Consider the following 22,270-nt stretch of genomic DNA (forward strand, 5'->3'; position numbering starts at 1 on the left):
CTAAAGTCTAAACACTCAACATTTAAAAAACATACCAGGAGAAACACTGACAAAAATAATGGATTCATTTGGTTTACTCACTGCAATTGTTTCGCACACACATCACAACATTTCTTATCCACAAACTTTTTCTTTTTTTTCGGTTTTAATTGCTCACCCAGCATGTTCATAGAACGAATGAATACACTCTCTGCTATTCTTGTCCCACAGCTTTATAGTCTTATCATCACTGGACGACACAATCAAACGATCATCTGGAGAAAATCTGCAAAAGATTTATTGAAAATTATAGATCAAAAACTGTCCATTATCTACGTCTTCAGCTTCAGCTTTTTACAAGTGACGTGTATTCATCAAAGTTGTGAAACAATGAAATGTATGGAATCTATCTATATGTACATACAACAATAGAAATAACTGCAGCAGCCAGTAATATCTAACAACTGTATGCTTTTGTGTGTGTGTGTGTGTGTGTGTGTGTGTGTGTGTGTGTGTGTGTGCGCGTCATACTTGGCACAGCGGACCCAGTTCATGTGCTGGTTGAGAGAGAAGAGGAACTTTTGCCTGTGGACGGTCCACACTTTGATGGTCTTGTCGTCAGAGGCTGTGACCAGATTCTGTCCATCACCAGAAAAGCTAACGCTGCGCACGGTGGCCGTGTGAGCCCTGAAAGCTGTTGACTCAGCCTTCCTGTACACACCCACAAACACCGAGACAACGTTTTAAACAAATGACCAAAAACAAGTGGGTGCTCTGAAATGTGTGCCTTCTTCTGTGTTGGCAAAAGCAGGAGATTCAGTACAACTGTCTAGTTTTGCTGCTTTTATGAGTCAGCGCCATTGTCCTTTGTGAAAGCTTTCCAGTGCAGAACAATAATAATGAGAAAGGATAGATATGTAATCAAAACGATAAGGTGGAATACTTCCAAACTCACATGCTGGGCACCCAAAGACGAACAGTCTTGTCTCTGGAGGCAGAGGCCACCAGGTGGCCAGAGGGAGAGAACTGAACAGAAGTGACAGCGTCTTTGTGTCCATCAAAGCGATACGCTCGCATCTGAGGTTTCATGTTCCAGATCATCACAGAGGAGTCCATCGAGCCTGTGGCTGGGAGAGGAAGGGAGCACAGGAGCGTGAACTGAGCACATTGTGTAGAAATCATACCATGCGGACAATAAAACAAAAAGAAAACAGCAAGCAGGTGCAGCTAATGATCTGGCCACAGACAAAGAGTAAAATGAAGTAGCAGTTACCAATCTGTTTCATGTTGCAGCTCAAGTCCACACTCGTAACTTTGTCCCTGTGGCCCTTGAAATGTCTTTCTAGAGTTGGATCCGACTAGATGGAGAACAGAGAGACAGGTTGCAGCAGCCACATATTAAAAACTTGTTTCAAAGTATTTCTCAATAGCATTAGATAGTCGTGGCTAAATAAGCAACAATCAAAGTTGAATCTGTGTGGCTGTGTGACATGATTGGCAGTGGCCTGAAAACGTAAGCAAACAATCCTGTTATTTTCATCCATAGCTCAAAACCGATTACATTCTCTGCAATGTGTTTAGAGTTTACACTGTTTTCAATACAGCTTGTAGGCAAGTCAAGCAGTAAAATAATGACAATCAAAACAATTAAACAATAAAAATGCTACTGAGAATTTAGCTCCATACATTATGTCGCCAAAAGTATGAAAGTGTTTGTTCACTCAAACACAGGGCTTTTTCACTAAAGTATTTTAGCGTGTCACAGAAGGAAAAAGCAGAGCTTGAATGATGGCTGGAGCTCACTGTTAAACTGCCATGACATACTGGGACACTTGAAAAGCACGAGTTATTGCAAATGGTATTAATAATACCAGTGCTTTTCATTTTATAGCAATGTGATGAAAGCCCATTACTTCCATATTTGATGTAAGATAAAACTGTTTTCATCCCGAGGGAAATTGTAATGCTCGATGAGTTTGATTGCTGCAGGAAGAAAGGATTTCCGGTGCAGTTCTGTGGTTTATCATATATTGCAAAGGTTCCACAATATTTTGAAGTTATTGATGAAAAACAGTCACAAAACAAAAAAAACTAAAAAATAGTTTAAACCACATAGTGCATTTTCTGCCACAAAATATAGACATACTACTGCCGTGGGGTGGCGCTGTTTCACGGCGTCACTTGTTTCTAGACTCCACCAACACCAACAAATTAACCCTCGTTTTGAGACTTGTGGTGAAGTTGAATTCAGTCGTCTTCACTGGTTTATTATGCTGAATTAACACGTAACGATGTCTTATTCTCTCCAATTCACATATGTTAGTTCATAAACGATGCCAAACTAGGAAGCACGGCAAACGTAATAGACACTACATTAGGCCCTCCGCTTGTCCTGCCAGGCAGCAGTTATCAAATTTGTGACGGCACAATAAATTAGCTATAGTAAAATTAGCTATATATCTGGTATCGAGTTGCAAAAATTATACAATTTGTTTTGCAAATGTTGGACTTGATGTGTCTAAATGCCATTCAAGAACGCCTGACATGGTGACATTGTAACAGGAAGTGCTGCCTGAGAAACTTCAATTAGGGCGAAAAACTCCCCTGTTTGCAGGAGGCTCAGTTACCAAGGAGACGAGAGCTGTGGCGCTAGTCTCTGCTAGCCGTTAAGCTAGCGGTTAAACTCGGAGAACGACTAGAAAGGGCTATCGTGCTGCATGTTTATGTGTAAGGGGACATTGGTATCATGGCGGAGCTCCACATTATCGGCCAGATTGTTGGGGCCACTGGTTTCCCGCAGAACAGTCTATTTTGCAAATGGGGAGTCCACACGGGAGGAGCATGGCGTCTCCTGTCCGGGCTGAAGGAGGGTCAGACCCAGGTGGATGTCCCCCAAACAGGAGACACGGCGTACTGGAGTCACCCCATCGATCTGCACTACGCGACCAAGGGACTCCAGGGCTGGCCAAAGCTTCACCTCCAGGTGTGGCACCAGGACTCTTTCGGCCGCTGCGAGTTGTATGGTTACGGGTACTGCCACGTCCCGTCTAGCCCCGGACACCACCGGATAAACTGCGGGACCTGGAGGCCGCTCGGCTCCTGGCAGGAGCAGTTGGCGCAAAAGTTTGTCGGCGGAGGACCGCAGCTCCGCAGCCCGGACCTCATCTACAGCGGGGCGGACAGATACAGGCTGCACACCGAGGCCATGGGGACGGTGGAGCTGGAGCTAGGCATCGTCATGAGACACTTTGACAAATATGGCGTCGAGAGTTAACTCTGTGACATAAAACAAGACTTTGGGGAGTTGAGAGGGATTTTATATTTTATATTCGTTTGTAGTTAAGTTTTTTTTACTTTTTCTAAATTGCGTTGGTGTTGTTTTTATATTATACTAACGCTAGATATGTAAATAAATAAAGTATCGTCTTAACGAAGTTGGTTCTTTGTTGATATGTGATTATCCACTTTCTCCCAATGTTAGCTGAGATTAGCAGTGGTTGTAGTAAATGGATGCAGAGTAACCAGTTCATTCTCAATTATGGATCATATTTATCTTCATTATACATGATACATAGAACGTTCTTAACACGTATTTAAAATGTAATATTCAAATTGTCTGGTCCAAAACAAAGAAGTCCCGGGCCCCAGCAACACATCACACTACATAACTCATATTTAACTTTCTTTAATATTTGTGGATAAATAAAAAAAACTGACCTTGATTGATGAGAAAACCTATTGCTTATGAGGCATCCAAAGTGGGTGAATTATTACCATGATAGGCTACTAATCAACGCATAAAATAGGAGCATCAGATGAGTTAACTTGTGGCCAGCTATGAACATACAAGTCAGGCATGATCCAGGGTGTTATTAGAACTAAAGTGCACTATAGTTGGCAAAATATTTATGACAACTTGACTCAAGCTGCTGAATGTATTTACCAAGGTCTACATATGTCATCTACATGGGCATGCTAAATAATGTGCTCAACATCTGTGCTCATAGTTTAGCAGGAATAGTTTAATGTGCATTCAGGTATTGGGAACGCTCCAATGTGCAGTCACCTAACTAACACACTCTACAGAGAAGGAAGAACAAAAGAACTTCATGAAGCCACCCTTTCAACATATACCATCTCCCACTTCACTGCTCTATTCACGTTTTCATTCATTTCCCTACATCCCAAACTATGGGTGTTTGTCTGCTACAAAAGCAAAATTACTATAAAATCTGCAATTACAACCTTAATATGACACCTATAAAAACTCTCAGTAGTATTATTGAACATACAGACTAGTTGAATGTCATGATTACATGCTATGTTTATTACACTAGTGTGAAGGTATAGGTTGCAATGAAAGCGTGGCAGACAGCACAGTAATTCACTTAAAACACAAAACTACAGACGTATCATTTGTCACAGTATGTTTTGTTGTTGTTACTAGAGTTGTGCTGTAGACCTGAACAGACTTGTAACGTACTGAAGATCCTGAAAAAATACATTTGCACATCTGTGACATAATTCACTTTCATTCATTGACATATTTGGACCACAAATACATTAATCACAGAGCCTCCTCTAACTCAAAACAGTGTCTGAAATAAGTTTACGAGACATTTCACCCAGGCCACATAACAACAGGGGTAACAGTACCCTCGTTTATGATCAACCCGTGTGAGAAGAAGTTCCCATATCATCTAAAAATGTCTCTTTATCGCTTCTATCGACTTGTACTAGTATACACAGCGACTGTGAAGCTACAAATGAGAAACCAACTTCAGCCATACAGCTAGCTTAACGTACACTTACCGGTGAAGAAGTCATCTTTCCTAATCTAACGAGAACGTTAGGAGACAAACGGCCGGTGGATAGCGACCGTTACAACCGAAATGTGACTGAAGTCTACTTCTCTTTTGCGGTGAATGAGACAAACTAAAATGTGCAACTAGCTCTTTGGTTAGTCCAACGTTAGCTTACAACTGTATTAGCTGGTAACTGGTAGTTGCTGACAACAACAAAGTTCAGTTTACGCGCCGCGATTGGGCGCTGAGCGCCCGGTCGGATTCCTTAAAGGGAAAGTTGTACATTTACCGTTGATAACGTTTATGTGTAAAAGTAAAACGTCGAAGTCAGAGAGATAATATTGCATAAGTATGACGAATCTGAGCGATTAAGAGTTTATTATGATATTAATCCATGTAGATATTCGACTGAAAACTTTCATTTTTAATTGTAGTGACGCGCCATTACCGCTAGGTGTCAGCAGTGTAGCACCGTTAGAAATCTACCATTCAGGCTCTAGTGATTGTGTTAAAGAAGTGGAAAATTGAGTTATATAGCAAATTCATTTTTTCCTTGAAAATATATGAACATTGTCTCGAATTGAAACAGAAGTTTTTTTCATGCAATAAGAGAATATGTGATGGATGGATCACCCAGGCTGGTATTTATACTAAATACTAATACTACTACTAATACTTTAGGGGGTGACCGTGGCTTACTGGGTAGAGAGGGTTGTCCGCCAACCGAGGTCACTGGTTCGATCCTCGGCTGCACCGTGTCCTGTGTCGAAGTGTCCCTGAGCAAGACACTGTACCCCTAACTGCTCCCCGGGCGCCTATCATTGGCAGCCCACTGCTCCCTATATATACAGGGATGGGTCAAATGCAGAGAATAATTTCCCCACTGTGGGACTAATAAAGGAATGTTTCTTCTTCTTCTACATTTGTACAAGGACTGTTAAAAACACATTTGAAGCACTTCAACTCCATTTGAAGCACTACAACATTAAAATGCTTCTTATGTGTTAATGAGTCAATAACAATAATATAACACTGAAAGTAGACATGCTTCATAATGTGTACTATTTTGTTGCAAACTCTTCTGTGCTTTTACTTGTAGTGGAGTATTTTTTAAAAGTAAAAATCTTTCCTCCACAACTGCTGTTAAAAAAATATATTCTGACAACAGTTCTCGTGGTAATAAAGCAAGACCCACTGTAAGGCCCTTATTGTGTCAGTTCATATTGTGGTGCATATTCCCATATGTATAATTGCACAAACCAGTTGGAACACTTTTAAGCCTGGAGCTTTCGGGCTGCTTGGTTGGTATATATATCATACTGTCACCATAGTTAATCTCGCTAAATAAAGGTCAAATCAGGCCACCTTATCTGAAGTGTAATCTTGTTTGTTTTATTAGATATGGCCCGGCAATTAGAGACCTCTAAATATGTCATAATTTAGAATGAAATCAGCACACTGTATGCAGGTTGAAACAGTAAGCAAAACTGCATAGTCAGACAAAAACTGATGTAAGTATTCTAGTGTGTTATTTCCAGGATAATTCCATCATTATATAGTGCACTCTGTTGACCTATTCAATGTCAGAACAAGGCCTTTCATTAATCAAATCCCTTGCGGGTTGTTTCAAGTGGATGGTTGCCATGTCACATAGCCAACAATTCATACCACAAATAGTTTGTATAAATTCCTTTCGTTACCTCATATGACTGTTTGTAATTATCTTGTTTTCGTATCGTTTACACACCATGTAGTCATGTTTCTGTTTTAGGATGTATTCACAAAAACTGGCTGCTTTTCGCCTGCTAGCACAAGAGCCAGTTATCTACAAAGTTAATGAAAGATTCAAAGAAGTTCGATACTTGCTTGGGGATACACGGACAGCTTTTAGCAGATGCTGTTATCAAAACGTATTTTCAAAACCTACTGAACCTTTTCAGATGAGGCTTTTGGTAAGCTTCATTTCTCTCCTTTTTTAAAGATATTTACTTCCTTTTACAAACCATATTGCGTGTGAGTCAAAGTCAAGCCTGTTTGTTGCACACTGAAGATGGAAATTCTTGTTCAACCCAATAGGAGCGTCAAGAATTTTGCCAACATACTGTAATCTAATAAAAAGCAGGGCACACTTTTGATTAATTCAAATGGATTTCCAGAAGAAATACATAAGGAAACACATTTCACCTTCTGCCGGCCTCACTTCTATTTTGATGACAGTTAATTATACAACCTGCATGAGGCACACCCATGGGTTTATTCTCTTGTCAAGTTACAGTAATTCTAAACACGCTGCACCCTTTCTATGCACTGCAGTGTAAATCAAGACAGTGCAACCCATCAATAACATCATCACTTTAATGCTAATACTTCTTATGTCTGATGATCGTTTCCAGTAGATGATCAGGAGAAGGAAAGAGGAAGTAAAACAGACTGATGAACGGGAATACTTTTAACCACAGCTACATAGCTGTGAAATGACTGCAGGGTTGTAATTAAATAACACACCACACACGCACACAAGGGGGAATCTCTTATTCAGAGCTTTACACACTTAAGCAGCAACAAAACATTCAAATCTCCCTGATTATCTTAAAAAGTCCAAAGTGTCTGTGCTCCGGGCCATTGTGCATTGTGTGTTTAAGGGAAGGAGGATATACTTACCTGAAAATAAATCTGGGCTTGGTCCACAGACACACCGTTTCCCTTCCAGTAAGAGGATGTTTTTGATGTTATTTCTTTTATCAGTAGGAGTCTTTGAGTAATGTATGACGGCTGTTTAAACCTGCAAAGAGCTCTAATCTTATCTCTCTTGCTGTCAACTTTCACCAGGAGCCATGTGAGCTTCTGTCGTTGTATATGTTTGTCAAAAAGCATAAAGAATACTCTGTATTGTTGGGTAAAGAGCAGAGGTGGTACCAAGTCACAATGAGGTCTCAAGTCTTTGCACTCAAGTACTGACTCAAGCCCCGTGTCTTAAAATAGACAAGTCATAATGCGCTCTTCAGCAAATGTCATGCCATTTTAACAACAGGGTAATGATATATTAAATTAGCAAAAATATGAAATATATATAGATTTCAGGTAATCATCTGTATAGGTGATCGTAGGGTTTGTCTGACCTGTGAGGGGAACCAAGTTTCAAAATGATCTGTGATACAGAGACGATGTGCTGGTATCGTTTTAAAATGTAAGAGTCAGTTTAAATTGACCCTCTCACTACATATGATAAAACAAAATTAAAATATGACTTAATTAAACAAATGTATTATTTGAATGTAAAAAAAGTTCTTCTCTGTTGCTGGTATTTTGTGCTACTGTTTAAATCCCTACGAGGCTGAGGCATTGTGTCCGGTAATAGTAAGTGACTTCACAACAACAACTTATCTCACTTTGAAATAATTAGTGTGAACCATGTGCGTCATGTGAATGTCTACTGACAACAACATGTTCGGGATGAAGTATGAAACCAAAGACCAAAGAGTTTCTTGGTTTATACTCTTCCTGAATAGATTTTAAATAATAAATAAACAGATCCATTTTCTGTAAGTGAGAGTGAGAATGATTATTATTCATAAAAGACATAGTTATATACAAAGTTAGTAAAATGCTCAAAGAAGCTTGATATTTGCATGGGGATATATGTAAAGCCTTCAGCAGATGCTGTTAATCAAACAAAAAACCCTAAACTTGATCAGATATGGCCTCATAAATAATTTATTATTTAAAGCATGTTTAAATTCTTTTGGCTCTTATATAATTTGAGTAAGAACAATTCCAGTGTCATGCAAGGCTGACATCACAACTATGCCGAACTAGTGCTGGTCTATTTTTAGAGAAAACTATTTCGCTCATGAATGAGGAAATGTGTTAAACTCGTAGAACCACTGAACAGTTTATGACTACATATACACAGATCTTCTATCATTGCGATGCTATCAGTTATATGATGGTTTGCCTGAGTGGTTGTCATACACAAAAGAGAAGGAACGTTTTGTAAATATATAGATTACTCTATATATCTCTGTCTAATAAGAAACAAAAATACCTTTGACTATCTTTTCTCTAACTGTGGTTGCAGAGTCAAAAACAAAGTTTGGTGGCAAAGTGTTGGTTAAACTTAAGAAAGAGCTTTTTGTTTGTTTGAAGGGTGTATATGAAGGAGTTATTCACTTAGGTGTAAGCTGGATCTGACATCTACTGAGGAACATTCTCAAACACAATACGGTTGGTTACAGCCAACAGTGTCATAAGAGAGCAGTGGAAATCATCCCGCTTCTTTTTGTCCTGTGCATTTCTGTTTTCACCTGCCTTGACTTCTACTGTTAGGTGATATTGTTATTTTATAAACATCAGTTATCATGGCAAGTATGAGAAAGTGAGTCTGAAGCGTTCAATTCCCCCGTGTATTTATTTTGATAAGTCATTTCTGCATGCACGTTGTTGCACTGGATTTTGGATAAAAAAGGATCTGAAGCCATTGGAGATTCACATACGGTATGTCGTGCTATTTAAACAGGATAGTATCCAATAATCAAGAGTCAACAACGCTGATTAACGTTACACAACTGAATATTGCACATATCCCTTGGGTTTGTATACACAAACCTTTTTTTTGCATGAATAAATAAGAAGAATTTGGAAATTGAACAATTTCAGTCAAGTCCTAAAAACAACAACAAAACTATGACAAATTACCATAAAATAGGATTTATATTTCTCTAAAACATTTAAGCTGCACAGATTCACCATCACCCTGAATTTAAAATAAAATCCCAGTTGGACGGGTCCTTCGTCAGCATAAAGTACAATAATGTAAACAATATAACTCAACTTTGATTTCTTTGTGATTAGAAATGTCTGCATGTCAATGTAAAGCTAGTTGTAGGCTTTGATGGTACATGTATTTATTCTTTTTATACATATTATCTTTTTTAGTATGGGTATAAAAGAAGTCAATGGCAAATTTGGATTCTTAATTTAGTGAATAATAAAATCCAATAAATTATAATCAATTTGCAAAATACGAGTTAAGGCTCCCACATTCCCAGAACTGGAGCTGATCAGAGTTCGTAGGTTGCACTTTGCTCTTCCTGCTGCAGGGAGGAAGAACGTATAGTTGTGATGACTTCTACTTCGTGAAGGAATGGAGAATTCCCAGAGTTTCCAGCTGACATTCTTGTTTTTGTGACCGTACGCTGTGAAACAAAACAGCAAAGATAACTAATAACTAAAGATAACTAATAGCAAATTCAGTAATTAACACTCAGAAAATGTAAATCTCTATTGGAAAATAAAGTGAACAATGGCAAAGAACAACAACAAGCATCCAACTGTTGCAATGCCATTGATTTGCCAGGGTAAAGGTTCTGTGTCTTTTGATTAATGACACCCTTCTACCTGCAACAAGTTGGCAGCGTGGAGAAGCACGCTGCCAACTATAAGAACAAAGTCATGACTGCAATTTGTGCAGCCTTCTCAGCCACATTGTTAACACAGAGAGTATAGTTCATCAAGTTATCCTATCATAGTGCTATGGTGCGTGACAGATTTGTTTATTGAAAGTTCTCTATCACTCGACTTACTTACTACAAATAAAGAAGAAAAAAAAATAAGAATGGCGAGTTGCTTGGCCTGTAAGGAGGAAAAGGAACTGACCTCATCCAAGACTGTGGATGTTATCCTTTCATCAGGTTCTGGTCTCACGCACTTATACTGTAAATACGACCATGCTCGTTCTCTCTCTCTCACTGAAAACGTCCAATCAGACACACAACACATTATGTCCTTACTTTATTACTAATGTGTAACTGATGAAAACATGAATCTTTACAGAAACACAGAAAGACCTCCAGGTGAAATAGGCAGCTGCTGTTAGTTTGCTGCTGTTCTGAATTGAGCGATTGAAATGCCTCGACTTTAAGAATGACCCACTTTGTGTTGTGAAGTACGAGCGTAGGCGGGTAGTGAAAAGTTTAACGTCTTTTTCCTGGGACTCCAAATTCCATTGACTTTTTATAGATTTTAGGGTTGGAACACTTTTTTTTTCGTCAATTTAAATGAGAAAGAAAATGAACAGGGAAGTTCGTCAAGGTCTAAATACTGTAAAGCGACTGGTGATCTGATACGACAGCTGCTGTGTCAGACAGAGTGACATTTCCTGATGGTATGTTTGTTACCTTTACACATCCTTGTTCCTGGTGTTGCTTCAGGCCGTCGTGGGCAAAGTCTAGTTTTACTAGAGTGAAGGTTGCAACAGGCAGCACACGTACAAACAAATATGGAAGATACGGATAATCTTGACTGGAATACGTCTTTGTTATCACTGTTACCATGAGAAAAAAATAACAAGGACTCTTTAACCTGTATTTCCTTGACTTATGAGGATCACTATTATACTATAGAAATGTAGGGTTTCTTTTGAAAAGTAGAGAACTCAGTTCAAATACAAGAAATAGAAAGTTGCTTCCCCTTTCAGTGTTGATAGTGTTTTGCACTGATCTGTAACCTTGTAGGTGTTCCAAACCAGGGTCGGGGAGAGGCCACAAAGGGAGAGGAATGTCCAGCTTGGTGAGCCTGGACATCGGCCAGACACGTCCATGAGCATGCAGCAAGGCCAATGTGATCCAAAACTTCAAACTCCTCGTGCACTGCTTTCAATATTCAGATCCAATGGGTCCGTGAGTTTCCAAGAAGTCCTCCTAATTATAGGATTCTTTAGTTAGTGTGAAGCAGGTCAGCTGAACATGACAAAAATGTTAATTGGTTGACATGCAAGCATAAAAATTAACATATACAGAGATTTAAGTTTCTAACACCAAATGCATAGTGATTATTAAGCTGTTCTTAAAGAGAAATTAGTATAATTATACTCATACTTCCTAGGAAATTTGTGGCTTTGTTAAATAAGACATCAAATCTGTTTTCTTTCAAATGAATGACCCCAAAGACAACAGTGTTGTATTTGTCCTACTTCATACTGCGGATTGCTCTCAAAACAGAGTACTTATTTTAACAAACTGGGGAGTGAGAGCGTGTGCAGAGACATATATTTGTCCCTCATTCTTTCAACCATCCGGTCAGGGTGGGGATTGTTTTGGAGCCCCCAGAGTTTCATTCCTGTCAGATTTCATGCTCCAGAAAGCCAAAGAGGAAACTTCTACAGTCATAAAAAGACTCACAGTAAACAATCAAAGCTTGTGAATATAGTTTCCTGTGGATGTAGTACCCAACAAACTTTACTTACTTTTAAAACTTTGTTATAAAGCAATGAACCACATAACCACGAAAAGCCCGGTCAAAAACAAAACCCCAATATTTATATCTGCATATATTTTGTCCGAGGTTTTCAAATCATGTTACTCTTTGAGCTGTGAAACTGCCCACTGCACAATAAATCAGTTATCTAGAAACACACACGACAAAAACTGCAGTATTTATCTTACTCGACCTAAATCAAACTCCAGAGGGATTTGTTTAGAAAGTCATTACATTTGTTTTTGAGATTACTTCAACGGATACAGGAAATCTTGATTATGGTTCCCTGGGGATTCTTTTTTTTTTCTGCTGCAGAAAGAGAACAGACGTGTCTCTTGTGATCTTTTTCACCACAACTGTCGGAATTGTGTCATGCAGTGCAATAACCGCTTATCGTTGGTGGTCAACAGAGGCAGGAGTCATCTAGTGATGCAATGTGACTCAAAGTAGCCTTTGTTAACGTTTGCTAAAGTTACTGAGTTTACTTCCTTCTCATTTGTGATCCATCTTATTGGTGATTTGGTAAACCCACTGATAATCATAATTAGCGCATTCAGTTGATCTGTATATAATACTGAGAGTCTCTAATTATAAATGACGTTTGCATTGTATATTGTATGGTGAGTTATCGATGCAAAGGGACAGAATATTACTCATGATAACTCTTAAACGGTGCATCTCACCACCATGAACTCATGTGCAATGAATCAGTGAGCAACACTAAGTCTTTTGAAGTGTAGATAGACTTTTGTACTGTAAATAAATACAATGTGACAGACTGGGCCTCCACAGATTTGAATGCAAAATACAATACAATGAATGCTTCACACCCTTCACAGTAATTAATTATGTTTGTCCCAGCACAGGCCTGGCACAGCCTTAAGGCGCTTTTCTACGCATATGATTTCACGCAATTCATGCAGACTCATGCGCTCTTCACCTTTTAGACGAGGCAAAACAGTGAAACAGTCACATGGTCACATTCCTGGAGGCCCCAAGGACATGCAGTTTTCTGGACCCTGATGGCAGCTGCAAGATAAAAAGCTCTGAGTCAACGACAACCAAAAAATAACTATTTATACAAACCCTCTAACTGTTGTATTAAAACAGCAGCCACAGACATTTTGACAACGTCTCAGAAGTCTTTCTATGAATCACGGGAAGCAGAAAGATACCAAGTCTCAGCTTGTGCATCACTTTTGGATAAAAAAGGGAGGGACTTTCTGCCTCTCTGACCAGCATGTAGCTTTCCAAATCTTTGAACTCTGGAGAGCAGAGGACCCTGACCGCAATAAAGCAAAACCTCTATCTGTTCTGAAATGATCATGTCTCATTTCAAACTAAATGAATGTTGAAGGATGACGCTGCGATCCTAATAAGGGATGTATTGTTTTCAAAACCCAGCTGCAACAAGGGGCGCTCCCTGAAATCACAGAGGAATGTTTAATAGTGTTTGAAATGTAATGCTGTTTTAATCAGCCATAGAGACCATATAGAGAGACGCGATGACAACGTTACAGACAGAGATGTCATGAGAACAAAACATTGTGTTGTGTGCATATGTGTTGTGTGTGAGTGAGTGTTATAAGAACACATCTGCAGACTGTTTGCGGCTCCGGGTGTTTTGCTATAGGCTCCATTATATCGATAGAGGAATAAGAGGAAAAACTGTTATACATTATGTTTCCAGGTTTGTGCAGCACAAACTATTTGTAAATCCAAGTTTGTGTGTAGCTATAGCTCTCAAACTGGTGATTGACAAAAGCTGACTAAAACTAAAGACCTGTAGATAGAGAGCTGCAGGAATGAGTCCTAAAACCTAGAAATGGTTGGGGTTCCCTCGTCAATGTTTTTTTTTTAATGGATTTTTGGTTAGATGCCTGAAGCTGAAGATATTAAATCTTGTGCAACTCTTTGTGCAATTTGGCTGTGAAGACCTGATGATCAGCCTCTGTGCTGTCTGTGTGTGTGGACATAAAACGGTTCATGTCCACACACGAAAGACAAATTAATTAAAAGCTGAAAAAATGGGTGGAGAAACTGAATGAATGCAAGTGCTTCCATTACAGGTGATGAGGGGTCACTGAATGGTTTCATGTAGATGAAAATGAAATATTGGCTTATACCATTCACAATCATTTCAACTCAACCCAACAATTTTAGAACAGCGTGTTAGACAGCTCAATATTCTTATCTTGAAGAGTAAAGATCATCCCATTAGAAGAGTTTAGAGACTCTGTGACAAAAAAAGCACTGAAGCTGATCTGGTAGGTCATAGTGACGCTACAGAGACATGTTGTTTTTGTTTGTTTTTGTCTTTCAATTCTCACCCATTTGGGATATCAAAATGAAACTCTAAATACAACTGTAATATGTATGTATATCTTCATTTTCTATATTCTGAAACATGTACATCTTGTATTTTCACAACATGAGACAATCATGCTTGTGCTTATGCAGTGATGTAGTGAATCCCCCTCAACCTGTTTGTGTGCGTGTGATGACCTTGTTTGTGTATCAAGTATAATGAGGAGTCAACTCAAAAGTGGAAGTGTCTTTATTTAGAAAAAGCAGTGGCAACATCAGTTCTGTGGAACAGCTGCAAATATTTCTCACTTCCATTTCAGAGCAATCCGTCCTCTTGTGACACAACGGTGGCTTTTACAACACCTGACCACCGGGGAAACTGTCAAATGAATAAACTGTCAATGCAGGATTGTGATTAGAGTAATGTAGGCTCACATTTATCCAAACAAAAGAACTGCCGTGGGTTGGATGGGTGCCGGAAAATCACAAAATTTACAAATGAAGTTGTCAGCACTCACAAATAAGTGTGTCCACTTTTTATGATGTTCAGCAGCAGAAGTAACCTGAAAGCGTTTCAGCCTTCCTCAGTGCTCACACTCAACCCGTCAGGTTTCAGTTAGAGTACAGTTGATTAAGAGAGGAGCGATAAAAGACTGATCCAAATCATTTCAAAAGACCATAAGAACATGAGCCATCCATGACGGGCTCTGGGGCTTATGTGGATCTTCAGGATATATGCAGTTATGGTTTTGAACCATTGTGACTTGTTGAATTTTGTGAATCTGGGTCACCTCGAGTTTCACAGCAACATTTATGTCATCCCCGTCTGAATTTACAGGGACAGCGGGATAGGTCCCCCTCAGACACACACACACACACACACACACACACACACACACACACACACACACACACACACACACACACACACACACACACCATGCAGGACTCACCTAACACCTGGAGGACATTATATAACATCTGAAATCCTCCTCATGCGCCGGGATATTCAGGCTTTTTGAAAAAGTTTCAAATTGCATGACCTCGTATGATCTTTTACAAATTGTTATGTCTCAGGATTTGGAAAAAATGTGTCCATGTAGTTATCTTCTGTAGCCTTGACTTCTGTAACAGTGTCTTTACATGTCTCCTGAAAAAAACATCGACCAGAGAGCTGCAGCTCATTCAGAACTCTGCAGCTCGAGTCCTCACTAAGACCAAAGAAAGTGGGTCACAAATCTTCAGTTCTGAGGTCTTTACACTGGCTTCCCGTCTGTCAAAGATTTGATTTTCACTATATTACAAGCACTGAATGGTTTAGAGCCAGAATACATTTCTGATCTGCTGCTATTATAAATCATCCAGAGTCCATTCAGTTTATCTGGGACAGTTCTGCTTTCTTTCCCCGGAATAAAAACACGGAGGAGCAGCGTTCAGTGTTTATGCACCACATATCTGGAAGAAACTCACAGGTGCGCTGTGACTTTAAAAATCAAGGCTGAAGACTTGTTTACCGCTGCCTTTTAATAAATAAAATAACTATGAATTTCTTCCACTGTAATGTAACGTTCATACTTGTCTTATTCTATTATAGCTTGTTACTAACAGGTGTCAGTTCACCCACTTTATCCAATGAACACAATCTGCTCATCATTAACCCATTTGAGATTGTGTAGTTATTATAGTCGTCAGCAGTACGACAATCTGAACACACATTATATTTACCCGTCCTGTAGGACAACTGTTGCACACACAAAGAATCAGAAGTGCTGAATAAAATATAGTCCAAAGTTTTATATGTATGGAAGTGCATCTTCTTCTCCATTCAAGTATAAATCAAAAGAAAAAAAAATGCCACACAAACACACACTTTCTTTACATCTCGCATTTTATTCGGAGCATATAGAACATCTGACCATAGAATATATTAAGCAATATGTGTAAGAGGACTTATCAAAGATAATACACTCTATGACAGTGATAGGAGGAATGAGTGTTGAGTATGAGTAGTATGTGCCATCTCCAGCCGGCGGTAGAGAGTAGTGTTATGCGCAGGCTGAGATTAGGTGGCTGAGGCCGGTGAAGTAAGACTTTTCACGATCGCTCATCACCTCAAAGTGCAGCGGCTGCTGGCAGAAGGTGCACTCTGCTGATGAGTGGGGCTTCAGGTCCAGGCCCACCTCCTTCCATGTGTGCACCAGCTTCTCTGTGGAGGGAAAACAAGTCAGTGGTTAGTACTGAGAGAAAGCGAATGTCAGTTCCCACATGCATACTGATCAAATGAGCATTTTGAGTGAAACCAATTATACATTTAAGACAATCTGGTAACGCAAACCTCCAACGCAAATGAGGCCAAGTATCATGTCTAACGGGGTGAATTTGCATTTGAACTGTAATACATTAACAAGATTACTGTATGCTCTTACCAACAAAGTATTTCATCATCTCGGGGGTGTGGTGAGGCGTTGGGGCGATACGCAGGAGCTCTTGTCCCCTGGCAACGGTGGGATAGTTGATGGCTTGGACGTAGATGTTGTGGCGACTCATCATGATGTCACACACCTCCGTGTTTTTCTCTGCGTCGGATACCTAAAAAAATAACAAAAGAGACGCACATGATGATTAGAATGGAGCTATATCTGAGACACACTGAGGACTACTTGGTGTGTTTTTTATTTTTACGTGTCAAGCGTTTTAATACTAAATTACCCGGACTGGGATGATGTGGCTGGGGCAGTGCACCACCGGCAGCCCGGAGTCCATCAGCATTTGTCTGAGCAGCTTGACGTTGCGCTGGTGTTTGCGTCTCAGAGTGCGGCCCTCCTCCCCTTTAAGGATCTGGATGGAGTTCCTGGCTCCGTGCAGCAGCATTGGCGGCAGAGAGGTGGTGAAGATGAAACCCGCCGCGTAGGAACGCACCGTGTCCACCAGTGCAGTGGTGCTCGCGATGTAGCCGCCCACACAGCCGAAAGCCTTGCCTGGAAGAGGACATGGCACACGGGGGGGGGGGGGGGGGGGGTTATTCGTTAATCTAGGTCGTTGCCACAGCTTTGGAGACATCATTTAGCATTCTTGAATAAAAAGTCACAACATTATGCTCAGTGGTCTATGCGACCTCCTCCCACTGTAATCTCACAAAGTAGATCACTCGGAAAGGGCAGCTGCAGCCGTACAGGGGCTGAAAAGCTCAGAGTTAGAAATAATTGTCTCTCAGCTTGACAGCGACACACAGACGCAGGGAGTAATTCAATGAGAGCCCACAGTCTCCTAGCAACAACAGAGCTGCTCCGGCTCCTTTAAGCCCTCTGGCATATTGTGTGACACAGATGAGGCCCGAACGTCAGAAGAACGACAAAACAGAGATTCAAAACAACAACAAAAAAAGATAGTGACACAACTCGCCATTCATTTAGTGGCTCAGGAACATGTTGGCGTGGCTTCAAAAATCAATATGCTCAGTTAGAACATCAGTATTTTGTTCTACGAGAGATTACATGCTGACCTAATGTCCCCGAGACGATATCGATCTTGTGCATGACCCCGTCCCTGTCTCCGATGCCCCCTCCTCTGGACCCGTACAGGCCCACAGCGTGAACCTCGTCTACGAAGGTGATGGCACCAAACTCGTGGGCCAAGTCGCACATCTCCTCCAGCGGACACACGGCACCTGTGTTACGGAAAGACAAGTTTAGCCATTAGCCAAACCACGGCCACAAAGTACCTCAACTACAGTCACGTTGTTAGACAACTTTTAAATGTTCTCGTGCGAGTAAATGTGTAGCTGTAATGAACATTCCTGCCAGCTTAGTGATCCCTAACATTTATATGACAATTAATGAGCAACCACATGATAAGCAAGTTAAAAAAAAGAATGAATCCCAAACTAACCATCCATGGAATGGACGGTCTCAAAGGCCACGATCTTGGGCTTTGTGGGGTCTCCCTCCTGGAGGACCTCTCGGAGATGGGCGACGTCGTTGTGGCGGAAAACAAACTTCTTAGCGCCACTGTTCCTGATACCCATGATCATTGAGGCGTGGTTGCCCGCATCAGAGTAGATCTCACAACCTGAAATAGTTCAGGAGAAAGTGAGACTGAGAGTTTGCATCACACATTTATTAATGACATAACGTACATAAACGGTGGATTTATCGAAAACATATATATATTTTTTAAATTGTGTACCAGGTAGCAACTTGGCGAGGGTGAAGAGGGTGGAGTCATTGGCGACAAAGCAGGAGGTGAAGAGCAGTGCAGCGTTCTTCTTGTGAAGGTCAGCCAGTTCTTGTTCAAGTTCCACGTGGAACTTACTGGTCCCAGAGATGTTCCTGGTGCCTCCCGCCCCGGACCCATGCTTTTGCAAAGTTTCCCTAGAAACAGAGAAAGACAGACAAAAACAACATTTGAACCTGTCCAGGTTTTTTAAGCTTTGCAGCACAAATGTTACACATATATAAGCCAGGTGGACGCTTAAGGAAGGGTAAGACTACAAAAAATGGAAAGCTGTAAATCCTTAAGCAGAAGAGTGGCTTAGTAGTAAGTCACACCTTGTTTCAAGGTGTTACTGCTACACAGGGGATAAGTGAGCTGGGCAAGCTCAAACAAGCTGAAAAGGAAAACACCCCATCGCTTTGGGGCCATGAGGTCCACGAGTAAACTATAGCCAACTTACACCTACACAAACAATGGACTAATAATTGAAATCAACACCATGGGCGTTGTCCCCATGTGTCAGGTGTTGATTTCATTTATTATGGGCCGTGTCTCACCTTTTGTACATTTTTCTTTCTCTCTCCGACTTAAGCGTCCACATGAGGCGTGACCAGCCAAGAAAAATATTTGTCCCATTACACGTAAAACACATCTAGACCCAATGGACTGAGTGTTTTGTTTTGTCCTACACTACACACAAACAACTCCTCCAGTACTCACATAATGGACTGCACGACCCGTGGGTGGCGACTCATGCCCAGGTAGTCGTTGCTGCACCAAACGGACACATCCCTCTTTTCATCCAAAGAGCTAGTGAAGTCGTCGGCCATCGGGAACTCGTTGGCCAGACGATTCACAGTCTTGAACACACGATATGTGTGGTCACTCTTCTTCTCTTCGATCTTCCTCTCGAAAAACTCATCGTATTGGTAGCGGGACACTGCAACAGAACAGGAAGGCAACACTTGCTCAATGTGGCTTGCATTGTGACGGATGAAGCAATGCCCAACATGATGAAAGTCTACGCTCACCTTACTCAAAAACACACAGACTTCAACATGCAAATTAGTAGGTAAACTACAATATGAGAGTTGCTAGCATGATAATAATGTGGGAGGACAATGTGGAGCTAAACAACTCTGCAGTTCTGTATCAGTATGTTTCCTTATAAATAGGTTGTCAGAGCACCCAAATAAAACTTACAACTGCCTGGCATGTTGTCCTGCAGCAAGTGGGAGACACTTTTAGGTCTCTGTTTCAGGAGGTCCTTCATTAGATTAGCTTTCTCCTCTCCGCTTCCCTTAATGGTGCTGGCCAGGGACGGCTTCAGCTGGGCAGGGGACACTTCTGCCAAGAAATGGTATCAACATGTGAACAAAAAGATGGGGCTCAATCAGGCTCACCTAATCGATTTCTTAACGCTTCTTACCTTTCTTGACTGTGCGGACTTCCTGAACATCCTCTTGGAACTCCATGCTGACCTGGCGGACCACACTGCTGTTCTTTTGGCCCATCTCAGCAGCCAGGAAAGGGCATTTGGAGGTCGCCGCCTGGCCTGAGGATATCATAGGGTGGCCACCCGGCAGCTTGGGCTGCCCTTCCTGTTTAGGCCCTACAGGTGGACAAGAGGTTTTAAAAACTTTAGATATACATCATTACTAAGCACCTATAAACAACAACACACACCGCAATGATTCAGTCAGTCATCGCATCAACTGGTTCACTTGATATAATGTAATTACTGCATTAATTAGACAAAAAAATAAATAAATCTGCATTTACTCCTCCTTTGGCACACTCACCTTCACGAGCAGACATGATGTCCTCAATCTTCTGGTGGGAAGAGGAGGAGGAGGAGAAGAGGGCCCGAGCCATTGATGGAGCCATAGGTTTAGCGGCCAGCTCCATCATGATGGGGCAACGCTGGGCGTACACCACCATAGACTTTTTGGGCTGCTGGAAGAAGGCCTGAGGCACACGAGCCAGGAATGGACAGCGACGCACGATCACATCCATGTCAGCAGTGGTGATGATTGTCCAGAGGTCTAAAGGAGACAGTAGAAACTGAATTGAAACATATGCTGTGGACAGTTCAGATACTCCTATGTGCTACAAAAACCTGTTTAGCAAGGTGTTAGCTGAAAGGCAGTACACACAAGTACACATACAAAAAACAAAGGATTTTCCCCCCCCTCTTATTTACCTGAAATGCAAATCAATCAATTCACACAGTTTTACAGAAATGTACTCAATAATAAGCACACATTTAAGTTAACAGTTCCTTCTCTCTGTGCAGGAAAGACAGATGTTGGTAGTAAATAGTTCCCTATGAAAGTATCCACAACGAGGTCTGTGGGTTAGTAGAACTGTCATTTCATTGCTGAGGAGAGATGTTGCCATTTGTTTTGGAGCGCAGAGCAAATGTCATTGGGCTCAAATGTTTTCACACCAAAACCATTCGAAATGGAAAGATGTTGGTTAAGGAGGGCGGGAATAATCAACTTTCAGTGTCACTGCAACAGGTGTCCGATCATGGCATTAAAGAGTTTTTTTTTTTTTTAAGTCCTATTGCGTAAAAGGGGAAAATATACGCGTCATGAGCGTTCCCGGAGTTGAAGTGAGGTCCACACACTCCTCGACAGAGTAATCATCACTCCCAGACTTTCTCCGCCCACTTGAAGTTCGAGGGAAAATGATACGAGCCGGTAAAAACGCGTATAATTAAGTGCAACTAATTTAACTTTAGAAAAGCAATAAACTACCAAAATAGCTCGTGTTGTTGATGCCTTTTGATCGCATTCCGTGTTTTTACACGTCTGCACTGGTGTAACAGTAACCTCTGTAACACGATTCCCGGTGTCCTTACCTGCACCGTATGCATTCACCGGTAAGATAACAACATTGGCATTGACCCGAGCCTCTGGTCAAACTACTACTATTATTATTATGAGCGGGACAATTTTACAAACATTGAATCGTTTCCAAGTGTCCACAAGCCCTTTAAAGTGGTGTTACGTGTTGACTCCCAAGGCGCTATAACACATGAAGAGAGCTAGAGTCACGACTTGTCTGTCTATAACGTTACTATTACAATTATCAATTTCGGTTACAGCGTTCTTATAACCCGTAGCTAATGTTAGATAGACCAAGTCTTAACATTAGCCCGGCCGCTCGGGATCCCTGCCGGTCGACCGTGCTTTACGTTAGCTATAGTGCTAACATTAGCCAAGAGGCTACATCCAGAAGTCAAGATGGTGAAAGGCAAATAAGAAACTTACCTCCTGAAAACTTTCCAATTAATGGCGTAGTCCTGTTCAACGGTCACGTAGTGGTCAGGATAACAGCAGCGGAGCCGATCTAAAGTTAGACTCTGACTAAAATGCCTGGTTTTAGGAGACGGTAGAGAGAAGACAGCTTCGTTATCCTACACTGAGGACGAACGAAAAGGACGTGGTTGTGCAAGTGCTTATATGAGTTTACGCTAGGGCGGAAGTCTCGCGAGATCTAATTCGTTTTACGTCAAATGTCATTCCAGTAACTCAGCTGTGTGACTCGTGCATGTGGTCAAACTGTCACCTCGCCAGGGTACTTTACATCTGTGGATGTTTGAAGTTATAAATACACTTGATATGATAAAAATATATACTTGATATGCTTTTTACTACACACATTGTATCATTATTATTATCGACATCACTGCCATTTTCTAAGGA

General features: G+C 40.9%; 3 protein-coding genes across 4 annotated transcripts in view; 1 reads left to right on the forward strand and 2 right to left on the reverse strand.

Moving 5' to 3' along the window:
- Window positions 1–4,982, reverse strand: part of poc1a (POC1 centriolar protein A) — a 33,955-nt gene extending 28,973 nt beyond the window's left edge. The window contains exons 1-5 of the mRNA XM_076110654.1: window positions 4,792–4,982; window positions 1,253–1,337; window positions 935–1,106; window positions 511–690; window positions 158–265 (exon numbers count right to left, since the gene is read on the reverse strand). Of these exons, the coding sequence (XP_075966769.1) occupies window positions 158–265; window positions 511–690; window positions 935–1,106; window positions 1,253–1,337; window positions 4,792–4,806 (560 nt within the window). The 5' untranslated portion in view covers window positions 4,807–4,982. The remainder of the gene's footprint in view (window positions 1–157; window positions 266–510; window positions 691–934; window positions 1,107–1,252; window positions 1,338–4,791) is intronic.
- Window positions 2,604–3,413, forward strand: b9d2 (B9 domain containing 2). The gene has a single exon (XM_076111097.1). It carries the CDS (start codon window positions 2,726–2,728, stop codon window positions 3,251–3,253), a length of 528 nt encoding a protein of 175 aa, XP_075967212.1. The 5' UTR covers window positions 2,604–2,725; the 3' UTR covers window positions 3,254–3,413.
- An 11,233-nt stretch (window positions 4,983–16,215) lies between the features above and the next one.
- On the reverse strand, window positions 16,216–22,002 carry alas1 (aminolevulinate, delta-, synthase 1). 2 transcript variants are annotated; one of them, XM_076110812.1, is made up of 11 exons: window positions 21,836–22,002; window positions 20,360–20,602; window positions 19,987–20,169; window positions 19,761–19,901; window positions 19,278–19,497; window positions 18,531–18,715; window positions 18,234–18,413; window positions 17,848–18,012; window positions 17,055–17,323; window positions 16,772–16,934; window positions 16,216–16,551 (listed from the first exon to the last, which is right to left on the reverse strand). In XM_076110812.1, the coding sequence occupies exons 2-11, from the start codon at window positions 20,571–20,573 to the stop codon at window positions 16,391–16,393; spliced, it is 1,881 nt and encodes a 626-aa protein (XP_075966927.1). In that variant the 5' UTR covers window positions 20,574–20,602; window positions 21,836–22,002; the 3' UTR covers window positions 16,216–16,390. The 2 variants fall into 2 exon arrangements, with proteins under 2 accessions (XP_075966927.1, XP_075966926.1); XM_076110811.1 differs by having other exon boundaries at window positions 19,761–19,904.
- Window positions 22,003–22,270: the final 268 nt, after the last annotated feature.

Source organism: Anarhichas minor, unplaced genomic scaffold (assembly GCF_050575085.1).
Source record: "Anarhichas minor isolate MPS153535 unplaced genomic scaffold, ASM5057508v1 ptg000043l, whole genome shotgun sequence".
Classification (NCBI taxonomy): domain Eukaryota; kingdom Metazoa; phylum Chordata; class Actinopteri; order Perciformes; family Anarhichadidae; genus Anarhichas; species Anarhichas minor.